At 42.2% G+C, this 13,304-nt stretch overlaps 2 protein-coding genes across 3 annotated transcripts in view; one reads left to right on the forward strand and one right to left on the reverse strand.

The window, feature by feature from the left end:
- Window positions 1-8,393, reverse strand: part of AWAT1 (acyl-CoA wax alcohol acyltransferase 1) — a 46,620-nt gene extending 38,227 nt beyond the window's left edge. The window contains 7 exon segments of the mRNA XM_007530768.2: window positions 437-636; window positions 2,763-2,934; window positions 3,909-4,113; window positions 5,320-5,390; window positions 7,079-7,110; window positions 7,112-7,184; window positions 8,318-8,393. Coding sequence (XP_007530830.2) covers window positions 437-636; window positions 2,763-2,934; window positions 3,909-4,113; window positions 5,320-5,390; window positions 7,079-7,110; window positions 7,112-7,184; window positions 8,318-8,393 — 829 coding nt within the window.
- P2RY4 (pyrimidinergic receptor P2Y4) overlaps window positions 1-13,304 on the forward strand; it is a 575,290-nt gene that overhangs the window by 130,032 nt on the left and 431,954 nt on the right. The window lies entirely within an intron of this gene.

Here is a 13,304-nt window from a genome sequence, read left to right on the forward strand (position 1 = left end):
AGCTTCACGGGCGGGTAACAGAGATGCGGAGACAACAGCTGGGCAGAGAAGCTGTGTTTCTTTATTCAGGAACAACGATTCATAAACTAAACCAAACTAATCACCAAACAGAACTCTGCTGTCTCTTTGCGGCGGTGCAAGCACTCTCTCTCACTCTGTCCCTCTCCAACTCCAGAACTCTGGAACTCTTCAACTCTCCAACTGTGTAACTCTCCAACTCTCTCTCTGGAACTCAGGAACCCTCTCTCACTCTCGAACTCTGTAGCTCTGGCACTCAGGAACCCTGGAACTCTGGCGGGGTTCCTAGGGGCGGGGTCAAGCGGGCCGCGAAAACTAACTGGACTGATCCAATTCTCTTGGCGGGGGAGATCTAGAACAACCCAATGTAAAGCATACAACAAGTTGCAGTGACCTAGAGCATGAGATCACAACTTACCCACAGTGGTGATAGGCCTCGAGTAGAGAAAGAGACACCTGGAACCTTGGTGGAAGCCTTTTCCATAGAAGACACATAAATAGAAACCAAAGATACGGCAGAAAGAGCTCTGTAATTTGTACATCCAGCTGTCCTCAGGGAACAACACTTGATTGTACACCTCGGTTTCTCTAAAAGTGAAGGTAGGGACCAGATGAGCCCTGTAGAAAACTCCTACTTATTTCCAAACAGGCAGGGGTAGGAACTATTCAAAAGGAGCATTTGTTTTTACACTAGAAAGCAATTCAATATTTAATATCTCTTGCCCTGAAATCTTTAAAACCAGGGAGGGTATGACTATGGGTCGGGATCACAAGAACAGCATGTGGGTGGTGGGGTAAAGAAGAGGAGAAGAGTTAAGGCCAAGATCTCCAGAAGTCCACACCATAAATCAAGATTTTCATGTGTCAGGGTGGGGGGGGGGTGGTATCTGACAGATTCTACTAAGAAGGAAGCACAGAGAAAATGATAATAACTTTTGAAGATGCATGTATAAGATAAGCCCTTCACCTACAGGGGCTATGCTTAAGGTACTCTGTTTTGAGGTCATGGAATTAGAGCAGAAAAAATTGTTTCCATATTCAAGGCTAGATGAATCCATCCTGACAATGACGTAGACAATTAGGCTCTGTAAATTTCTTTTGAGAGAATAGTAGCTATGACACAGTATCTTTTACACAAATTGTTGGGATTTTCTAAAAACAACCTCAGGTAGGGAAGATGGCATAATGGTTATGTAAAGACACTCTCATGCCTGAAACTCCGAAGTTCTAGGTTCAATCACCTGCATCACACCATCATAAACCAGAGCTGAGCAGTGCTCTGGTAAAAAAGGAAAAAAAAAAAAAAAAAGAGGTAGGGAGGGGAGCGGAGAAACCAATGAAATAACTTCTGCTTAGTCCACCTTTAAAACGGGGTGAAATGTTTCAGATTAATCTCAGTATTACTTAAAAAGGTCCTACCCACTTCTGAAAGGTTCTTGGAGCGCCTTGAGGTCTCCACCTGCCTGGTCCATGACTTTAAGGGTGAGTGTCAGCTAGGAGAGTCTCTGGCAGAGCTTCGGTGTCTCCTTCTGTGGCCCAAAGGGCATTCAGAATGCAAGCATGGTTTCTGGGACAGGTGGGCCTCACCCATGGAAGGCGAGCAGCCCCTTCCCCCACCCCCCAGTAAGAGGAACTCCAGGCTGATAGAGGAACCAGTTAGTTGATGGGCAGTTCTCACTCCCTGGAGCAGACCCCAAGGATGGAGGAGGCAGTGAACCAGACAATGACAAGAACAATCTTTAGGCAAGAAGCTTCCAGCCCTGTCTAACCTCTGAACTCTGGAAGGTGGACCTGGCCTCTCCTGGTTAAGGAATCTATGGAAAGCATAGACCCTAGGGGAGGGAGGGAAAAAAAGAGCTAAGAACAAATCCTCAGCAATATGACATATGTTACTTTGTTGGATTTTCACTGCAGAGAAAGTGGAAGACACAGTGGTGTGTATGTGGGGGGGTGCTCAGAAATTGGAAGGCTATTTCTACAAGGAATCAATAATTGAATGGTTCTGAAATAAGACCTAGGTAGGCCTCCTTCCTCCTGAACCAGAACTTTCTCCCCTACACTATATTCCAAACTGATTAACAGGAGATTCAAACAAGGTTCTCAGAAGAAATGTTTTACTTTTCCTTGAGTCTTCAATAGGATATTTACCTATATGTCCAGTAAATTGGTCTGTTGACTGGATGAAACAACTCACATTTTCAATCTTGGACTCTTGCTTCTTAACCCCTAAGTCACAGTGATTAATGTTTGTCACTTACTTGTTAGGCACAGGGTAAGTAACTCTATGAAATAGATAAAATGATTAAAAGCCACATTATGAAGATGAAAGGACTCAGAATGACTGTATGACCTGTCATAGAGTTCACAGTAAGTCATAAAGTCAAGATAAAGAAAAAAAATCCTTTATATTCTACACATATACTTACTATACTCTGCCATGGCTTGCACTTACCATCAACAGATACAGATACTGCTGTTAACAGTGATAATGTGGGAACCATCTATATAGGTGGGGACCCCTAACTAACTCAAACTGATAATGAATCTGGGTTTCTGGTTAGGCTTTCTAAGAACTAACTGATGTGGCTAACTCAGGGGTAGATGGCCTACATCTTTTTGAAATTTAACAGTCATGTTCTCTACGTGCTCTTTAAAACAAAAAAGTATGATTCAGTAGGTATTGCCTACTGGATCATGCTTACTCAGAGAAGGCTACCCACCCCTGCATTGGAAGAAATAACTACCCGTGTTGAAGGGCTGTGCGTACAAACCCCTTGTGATTCTGGAGGAGAAGAGTAGTGGTATTGGGCACACTTTGCAGAGCCTCTCCCACTCCTCCCACTACAATGCCCACAAGGTTGCCATTTCCATGGCTCAGCAGGTAGTCAATTGCTGGCTGACTCACGGAGCACACACCTGAAGAGAACCAAGGAACAGAACAAAGAGTAGAATGATCAGAAGAGGGTAAATGAGTGGGAGACCCCTCCACTGTACTTCTGTCTTGTGTGTGTACCTGTGGGTCCTGGTGGATGAGCCAGTGAAACAAGATAAGGAAACTACTATGGGCAAGTACAACACATTTGACAAGGAAGGAGACACTAGCTCCATGTTACGGAAGGCATTAAGATGAAACCATAGCAAAAGATTTTCAGTGGGATAACTGAATGGCCTCTATGAATCCCGACTGCAATTCTGTATTTTCCTTTTCTTCTGTTGACATTAAGAGTGATAGATATTATTTTTTTAGCATACAGTCTGTACTATGCACTCTTTTGAACACTGAACATTGTACTTGTATGATCTCATTGAGTTATCTCATCACATCTGGGCTTTTGCTATTCAGAACCATTTTACAAAAACAAATAAACAATAGATCTTTGGTGGCTTGCCTAACACCATGAAGTGACAGAGCCAGGCTTCAAATTCCAGGTGATTTAGTTCCAGAACATATGATTTTAAGTGCTATGCTATGCTGATGAAGGAGTAGGGTATGAAGGTGAGAGGAGGCTGAGATGAAAGTAATGAAACGGGAGTCGGGCTGTAGCGCAGCGGGTTAAGCGCAGGTGGCGCAAAGCACAAGGACCGGCATAAGGATCCCGGTTCGAACCCCGGCTCCCCACCTGCAGGGGAGTCACTTCACAGGCGGTGAAGCAGGTCTGCAGGTGTCTATCTTTCTCTCCTCCTCTCTGTCTTCCCCTCCTGTCTCCATTTCTCTCTGTCCTATTCAACAACGACAACAACAATAATAACTACAACAATAAAACAACAAGGGCAACAAAAGGGAATAAATAAATAAAAAAATTTAAAAAAAGAAAGTAATGAAACTTATAAAGAGGCCTCTCTAAGCAGAAAACTGAGTCAGAAACTACAGGAAGTATGGTCACAAGTACCTTTGGCCATGATGTAGTCTCTTATAAGTGGGATCTTGAAGAACCAGGACAGTGTGGCCAAGTGAGGAGTGATGCCTGGGAAGATCTTGGAGAAGTCTGTGGCTTCAGTGCAGAAGTTGCAGAAGGCACCAAAGGTCAAGAGACCATGGGGGTGAACTCCCATGAGGTAGTTCTGCTCAGGTGACAGGTCTTTTGTTTTCACAATCTGCAGTCATGAAGAAAAATGCCAGAAGTGGTGGATCATTTCATCATATGGGAAAGCCAGAGGGGAGAGATTCAGGCATTAGGACACTCTCAAGAAGAGTTTTTCAATAGATAGGCAGGCTCCTAAGTGGACTTCAAGAAGCTTACATATGGGTCTTCTCAATACCTGGGAAGCCAGGTAAGATCTGGGGCAGTGAAAACTGCTGGGTCTTCTGCATGTAGATGTCAATAGTCTAAACCATTTATTTCAGTGCACTTAAACATGGTGTCATTTTTAATGACTACTGCTATGTGAAACAGTTTGGCAGTCTTGCTGTCAAACTTGGAGCAATGTTGTTGTCTTCTCCAAAGAGGACTCAGGTTCAGTGGAGTCATACATTTCTACAACCACTTCCTGGTATTTTTATCCTTAACCTTCTTAAAGTGCCTACCTGAGGAACAGTGAGTGAATTTTGAAAACCTTGCTTAGATATCGCCATGCCTGTGCAATCTTTCCTTACCCCTCAGCTGAATTACTTGTGTAGCTTGTATACTCATCTCTCTCCCCTCCCCTTGCTGTATGTGAGGTTTTTGATGAGAGGATCATGCCCTAGTCACTTCTCTGTACTCTGAGTGGGGTTCAAGAGAAACTTGTCACCAGTGTGAAACTGAATTGAACTGTATTTGTATTTCTGCCTACAACATGGTAAATAGGGTTGAGGATATTCAAAGTGTTCTGGAAGAACAGTAAGTGCCCAGTGAAAGCATTGAATTCTTAAGTGTGTTTAGCCTTCATAGAGATATCTTTGGGAGGGGAGTTGCTGGTGGCACACTGAGTTAAGTGCACATAGTATGAAGCACAAGGGCCCGCACAAGGATCCTAGTTTGAGCCCTCTACTTCATAGTGAAGCAGGTCAGTAGGTGTCTATCTTTTTCTCTCCCTCTCCCCTCTCAATTTCTCCTTGTCTTAAAAAAAAAATTGAAAAAAATGGCCACAGGAGCAGTGAATTCATAGGGCAGGCACCGAGCCCCAGTAATAAACCTGGAGGAAATATCCATATATCTATATTATCTGTCTATCTATCTATATACCTATATAATCTATCTATCTATGTAAATATATATATCTCGCATGCTCATTTGGCTTATCAAAAACATTAGTCATTTGGCATAAATGTTTAGCTTTGTGGAAATTGCAAGGAATGCTGGGGAAGGATCCTGGTTCTACCTTAATGGGGAAATAATCCCTGATGTAAGTCCAGATATGCCAGTTCCTTACCCAGGCTGATTGTCTTCCACCTGAGACAGAAATAACAGTAGGGGTCAATGTGTGATACCCACTCCTCCTGCTCATCTAGGATGTCCCTAGAAGTATGGAGGGACTATTATTCTTCCAGAGAGTTGGAAAAGGAAGAGACCCTATAGTGGTACTGACTAGAACAGTTTTTATGGCTCTGAGAACTTGAACTAGAGGTCAGTGGCATGGTGAGTGGAACTCTTTGGTTACAGGTTAAGGTAGAACATTTCTTTCGTTTTAAATATTTTATTTATTTATTAATGAGAAAGAAAGGAGGAGAGAGAGAAAGAACCAGACATCACTCTGGTACCTGTGTTGCCAGGGATAGAACTCAGGACCTCGGGGAGTCGGGCTGTAGTGTAGTGGGTTAAGCGCATGTGGCGCAAAGCACAAGGACCGGCAGAAGGATCCCGGTTCAGCCCCCGGCTCCCCACCTGCAGGGGAGTCGCTTCACAGGCGGTGAAGCAGGTCTGCAGGTGTCTCTATCTCCTCCTCCTCTCTCCATTTCTCTCTGTCCTATCAAACAACGGCTACATCTACAACAATAATAACTAAAGCAACAAGGACAAAAAAGGAAAAATTTAAAAATATTTAAAAAATAGTCTTAGCAGTTTACACCCCCATCAGGCAGTGTGTGTGCCTGTTTCCCCACTATATTCACAAATAGTTCCGTGATATGCATTCTCAGTTTTTCTAATCTCACAGGTGAGAAGTAGAGGAAAAATTGGGTCTGTAGTTTTAATTTGCATAATTTATCACAGGGCTGTCATATTTTTAAATGAAATACACACACACACACACACACACACACACACACACAAACTCAGGACCTCATGCTTGAGAGTCCAATGCTTTATCCACTGCGCCACCTCCTGGACCACAAGGTGAAACATTTCTAAGGTCCTTTTCTCGGTTTCTTCTTCTTCTTCTTCTTCTTCTTCTTCTTCTTCTTCTTCTTCTTCTTCTTCTTCTTCTTCTTCTTCTTCTTCTTCTTCTTCTTCTTCTTCTTCTTCTTCTTCTTCTTCTTCTTCTTCTTCTTCTTCATCTTCTTCCTCTTCCTCTTCTTCTTCTTCTTCTTCTTCTTCTTCTTCTTCTTCTTCTTCTTCTTCTCCTCCTCCTCCTCCTCCTCCTCCGCCTCCTCCTCCTCCTCCTCCTCCTTCTCCGTCTCCTCCTCCTCCTCCTCCTCCTCCTCCTCCTCCTCCTCCTCCTCCTCCTCCTCCTCCTCCTCCTCCTCCTCCTTCTTCTTCTTCTTCTTCTTCTTCTTCTTCTTCTTCTTCTTCTTCTTCTTCTTCTTCTTTTATTATAAAAAGGAAACATTGACTAAACCATAGGATAAGAGGGGTACAACTCCACACAGTTCTCACCACCAGAACTCCGTATCCCATCCCCTCCCCTGATAGCTTTCCTATTCTTTAACCCTCTGGGAGTATGGACCCAAGGTCATTGTGGGATGCAGAAGGTGGAAGGTCTGGCTTCTGTAATTGCTTCCCACCCTTTGGAATATAACTAAAATATGCCTACTAGCTATCTACAAAATGGAGAACCCCCCCATCTCTTCTTCTGCACTATTCCAGCCTTTAGGTCCATGATTGGTCAACAGTTTGTTTGCCTTTGTATGTTAACTCTCTTTTCAACCACCAGGTTCCAGATGCTAGCATGATGCTAACCAGACTTCTCGGTTTATTCTTACCTTGATCTGGGGTCTTCCAATCCATCAGGAATAACCAGGTAAAGAGTTGGTAGTAGCCACAGGGATGTAAATAGCAGGTAAAGGAATGATGAGAGCAAGATCCCCACTGATGAGGGAACAATCAGGCCACATTTCTGCTGTTAGCATAACTTGCCCATATTCTCTCCCATTAACTGCCCCCAAAGAATCTTAGTCTCTCACCTTGACCTTCTGCACAATCCAGGTTCTGTCCATTTATTAACTCTGTCAACTTGTCTTTTAGATTATCTTTATCAGATAGCACATACCATCTAGTTATTTGCTTACTCTGGTTCACCATTCCCTGTCAGATCACCATCCCTCTACTGTTACCTGCATTCCACCAGCTTTTCCCACTCTGCTCACATTCTTCCACTATTTCCTCCCCCCATTTTGTTTCCCTCTCTGTCCATCATCCCTGAATCTTAAGCCACAGACACCCTCCCTAGCCTGTATACTATTTATATCTCCCTGCACCCCATCCACAGGCCATCTGCAGTCCTCTACTGCTTCCCATCCACTGCTCTATTCCTGTTACTCATTCACAATTATTTTTCATTATTTCAGTGTGCCCCATGCCATGCTTCAAACAGGTGATACTTCTTTTTTATTGTTGTTGTTGTTATAGCTGTTGTTGTTGGATAGGACAGAAAGAAATTGAGAGAGGAGGGGAAGACAGAGAGGGGGAGAGACAGATAGACACCTGCAGACCTGCTTCACTGCTTATGAAGCAATCCCCCTGCAGGTGGGGAGCCAGGGGCTTGAACCAGGATCCTTACTCCAGTCCTTGTGCTTTGTGCCATGTGCACTTAACCCACTGCACTACCACCTGACTCCCTAGGTGATGCTTCTTTAAACCTGTAATGGTAACATTTCCTTTGCCCGACTCCCCCATACTTATGATCATGAGCTTATCTTGCCTATTCACTGGGCCTCATTTCCTCCAGCCAGATAGTGAGAGCTATGAAATGGTTAAAATGCTTAGGCGTATTCCATATATTCCATATATCCCATCTCTGTCTTGTCTTTAGTGATCCCTGCAATTCTAACTCTTCCTTCTCTAGGAAACTCATAAAACTCAAAAGTCCTTGGGTTTACTCTGTAGTGCCATCTGGGATAATCAAATCAGAGCGAAGACTTCCCATAAGCATAAAAGCCTTCCCATATCTAACTCTAACCTCTTTGATTCTGGCTTCTTGTCACTCTTAGATTGGTACTCACATATGGCAAGGTAGCTCAAAGACCACTGCACTACCATCAGACTCTGGAAGTGTGTAGACCACTTGGAACAGTGCATAATTCCCAGGAGCCCAAGGCAGGTGAAAATCCTAGAAGAGAATTCCAACCAAAGGAACCACCAACCCTTGACAACTCATTCATTAGTGAACACGTATAACTGTGAGAATTTTCACCTGCCCTCTTCCCTTATTGTACATCCCCAAACCTACCACCCACTGCAAGGGGCAGGCTCTGAAATACCAAGTACTGCCCCATCAGGTCTGAGTCCTGGGCCCTGCCCACTTGCCCTTTGACTTGCTTTCCTGCAATTATGAGGACATCAAGTTGGAGAAAGGTGAGAGGGACTGCTATCCTGTTTTAGTGACCCATAGGGGATAAATAACCCTCAAAGTCCACTCTGAAATCTTGGGGAAGCTAATGGGGGTGGCTTGTAGATTCAGGAGAAGCTGGGCTTACATATCTGTATAGACTATTATTCTGAGAAAGTATGGTTTCAAGCTATTCCCCTCTTTTAACTATTATAAATATTTCCAAATATATAGCAAACTAGATAATACAACACATTTTCATTTTATGCTCATTTTAAATGATCTTAAACAGGTATTAACATTTATTCATCTATCTCCTTACTTTTTTTCTTGTAATATTTTATTTATGATGTTGATGATAGTGACTTCTGCTACTACTACGACTGAGTGGGGAGGCAGGACATCACATGTGCACAATTTCGTCACCTTGGATTGTTTTTATTTATTATTATTATTTTTAAATATTTTGTTTATTAATTAATGAGAAAGATAGGAGGAGAGAGAGAAAGAACCAGACATCACTCTGGTACATGCGCTGCCGGGGATTGAATTCAGGACCTCATGCTTGATAGTCCAATGCTATCCACTGTGCCATTTCCCGGACCACCCTGGACTATTTTTATTCATCCAGATAAATAGAGGAGAGAGTCAGAGAGAGAGAGAGAGAGGGAGAGGGAAAGAGAGAGGGAGAGGGAGAAACACTATAGTACTGGAAGTTCTTCCAGTGCCATAGTGTCTTCCATGTGGTGTCAAAACGAACCTGGGCCATGTGCATGACATAAGTCCAACCCAGTCCATTATTTCTCCATCGCTATTCTTTTTTTTTAAATTCATGCTTTTATTTATTTAGTTAGTTTTTAAAATATTTATTTATTTTCTCTTTTGTTGCCCTTGTTGCTTCATTGTAGTTATTACTGATGTAGTCATTGTTGGATAGGACAGACAGAAATGGAGAAAGGAGGGGAAGAAGGAGAGGGGGAGAGAAAGACACTTGCAGACCTGCTTCACTGCCTGTGAAGGGATTCCCTTGCAGGTGGGGAGCCAGGAGTTCTAACCGAGATCCTTATGCCTGTCCTTGCTCTTTGTGCCATGTGTGCTTAACTCCCTGCACTACCGCCTGACTCCCCTTAAATTTTTATTTGTAAAATGGAAACACTGACAAGACCATAGGACAAAAGGGGTACAATTCCACACAATTCACACCACTAGAGCTCAATATCCCATTCCCTCCCCTGATAGCTTTCCTATTTTTTATCCCTTTGGGAGTATGGATTCAGGGTCATTATGCATTATGGGGTTCAGAAGATGGAAGGTCTGGCGTCTGTAATTGCTTCCCACTGAACATGGGTGTTGGCAGGTCGATCCATACTCCCAGCCTGTATCTTTATTTCCCTAGTGGAGCAGAGCTCTGGGGAAACAAAGCTCCAGGACACATTGGTGGGGTCATCTGCACAGGGAAGTACAGTTGGCATCATGGTAGCACCTGGAACCTGGTGGCTAAAAGAAGAGTTAACATACAAAGCCAAACAAATTGTTGACTAATCATGAACCTAAAGCCAAGAATATTGAAGATGAAGATTTGGGGTCTCTGTTTTGGAAATAGCTAGTATTTTAGGTATTTAGGTATCTATTTTAGGTATATTTCAAGGGGCCCATTATTTTACTAACTTTTGCCTGAGCCTGCCATCTGATGTGCTGGTGGACCCACGTTATTATCTAGGGAGATGATGTCATGGCTGGAAAAATGGCTAGAAAGCTGTATCAGGGAATAGAGTAGCTCCAAATATGGGAAAAGTATATAAATATTGTTGACTGTAAACCCTATCAATTTGATCTAGGGTCCATATTCAGCCTATTCTACCATTTAAAAATAATTTGTATTGAAAACATACATCTTCAGGGGGCCAGGTGGTGGCACATCTGTTTGAGCGTACATGTTACAATGTGCAAGGTCCCAGGTTTGAGCCCCCAGTCCCCATCTAGAGGGGAAAAGCGTCATGAGTGGTGAAGTAGGGATCCAGTTGTCTCACTGTCTCTCTTCTATCTCCCCCTTCCCTCTGGATTTCTGGCTGTTTCTACTCAATACATAAATAAATATAATAAAATATAAAAATATTCTAAATGAAGTTTTTTTAAAGATAACATACATATTCTTGGAGTATTATAAAGTTTTTAGTTCATAATGATTTTATTGGTAATGCTGTTTACAGAATTGATATCAGTATTTTAAAGTAATTCTAAGACACCATGATTTTTTTTACCCTAAATATTCCACTACACATTTACAAGACATGAAATATGACTGGGTATTCTCTTTCACAATCACAATGTCACTATTACCTTCAAATTTAACAGTTTCTTATTATGAAGAAAAATGCCAGAGGTGGTGGAATGAGATCGTATGGGAGTGTCAAGAATCCAAGCAAATTTCATGGATTATATTAGAACATTGTGTTCTGTGGTGTTGGGACTAGAATGTAGGCTACACTCATGACAAAGCATATACCCTACCACTCTCCATGGCCCTTAATTAATTTATCTTATTTTCTGTTGTTGTTCTTGGGGCTTCATCATTCCTGGTTGTCTTTTTTTTTTCTTCACTTAAAATACAGTGAGGACCAGTTTGAACGTGGGTCATGCACATGGAAAATCAGAACACTGTCCAAGCGGGCTAGTTTTCTAGCTTTTAATTTGCTTTTAACATGAAATAAAGAACTCTGCTTTTCTACTTTCCTTTTCCCCTTCTGCCACTGAGTTGCTAAAGAATGTCCTCCCTTGAAGTAAGCCAGTCTTCCTGGCCTGAGCATTAGTTCTCCTCAGAAGGAGTGGAATGTGTATCTTATTTACAAATACAGATCAAAATGAGAGGTGAGAAGCAAAACCTTCATTCCTCTCTCTGATTCCCATCTCTAACTTTGTTGTAACATTATACCCACTGAATAAAATTGAGTTGTGAATTTTTTTGTTTTTCCTTTATGCACCCAAACACTATATGCTTTGAAAGGGGTAGAAGGTGATGGTATTGGGAGTCGGGCTGTAGTGCAGCAGGTTAAGCACAGGTGGCGCAAAGCACAAGGACCGGCATAAGGATCCCGGTTCAAACCCCGGCTCCTCACCTGCAGGGGAGTCACTTCACAGGCGGTGAAGCAGGTCTGCAGGTGTCTATCTTTCTCTCCTCCTCTCTGTCTTCCCCTCCTCTCTCCATTTCTCTCTGTCCTATCCAACAACGACAACAACAATAATAACTACAACAATAAAACAACAAGGGCAACAAAAGGGAATAAATAAATAAAATAAATATTTATAAAAAAATAAAAATAAAAAAAAGAAGGTGATGGTATGCCCTATTGAACACACACTATCATGTGAAAGAACCCTGGTTCAAGCTCTTGGTCCTTACTTGTGGGACCTTCATGAAAATGGAGCAATGTTACAGGTGTTGCTCTTTTTCTCTCCCCCCATCTTTGTCTCTTACCTTCTATCAAAAAATTAATAATATGGCTGGTGGTAAGCAGTGATGGAGTCATGTAAGCACCAAACACTAGTGATCATCCTGGTGGCAAAAAGAAAGAAATTTTATTTGTCATTGCACCTAACTCTAGCAACTCCAGTATTTAATAAATAATTAGTAGCAGATATTATAGTGTGAAGTCTGTGATCTGTGTGATTTCTTTTTTTTAAAGAATTATCTCTTTATTAATTTTCTGATAGGTACATTACCAGTATTTACACACACACACACACACACACACACACACACAATAAAACACTGATATAAGAAATGATTCTTCTATCTTGTTAGACTATTTAGTCTCTATTAAACACATTTTAAGTAATCATCTGTAACATTTTTTTACCATTTTATGGGGATTAATGGTTTACAGTACAGTTGTTGACACACAAGTATGACTCCTCATCTCCCTATGATAGAGGTGTCTATAAAAACATTCTTTTTTTAAAAAAATATTTTATTTATTGATTCATGAGAAATGATAGGAGAGAGAGAAAGAATCAGACACCACTGTTGTACATGTGCTTCTGGGGGTTGAACTTAGGACCTCATGCTTGAGAGTCCAGTGCCTTATCCACTGTGCCACCTCCCAGACCACTGTCTACAAAAACATTCTCATCCTTCTCTACCATTATGTACTAGGACCCCACAGTCTATCCCCAGCCACCACACTACTCTTCTTCCCCAGAGTCCTTTATTTTGGTGTAATACTCCAATTCCAGTCCAAGTTTTACTTTATACATTCCCTTTCTATCCCCCTTTCTCCTTCCTTCCCTCCCCCTCCCTTCTTCCCTTCCCCTTCCTTTCTTTCCTTTTTCATTTTATTAGGACTTAATGATGTCTACACAATTGTCTACACTTGGGCTCCATTTCCCAACTTTGCATCATGAGTATCTGCAACATACTCTCGCCTCCCCCACCCCAAGCTCCTCTCTTCTGTTCCTTGTATCCTTGTTTCTTAAGTGATTTGGAGGATTTCTTATAGGTAATCAAATCATTTCTATAGAGTAGTATGTCTTGTGGGTATGAGTAGGGGGACAAAGGCCATACATAAGTACAACAGAGGACATATTACAAAAGGGGAGAACATTCTAGGCTACGCTCACTTCAGGATCAGTCTTCCTTGAGTGACAGAGTAGGTTGACCCAGT

This window comes from Erinaceus europaeus, chromosome X (genome assembly GCF_950295315.1).
Source record: "Erinaceus europaeus chromosome X, mEriEur2.1, whole genome shotgun sequence".
NCBI classification, from domain to species: Eukaryota; Metazoa; Chordata; class Mammalia; order Eulipotyphla; family Erinaceidae; genus Erinaceus; species Erinaceus europaeus.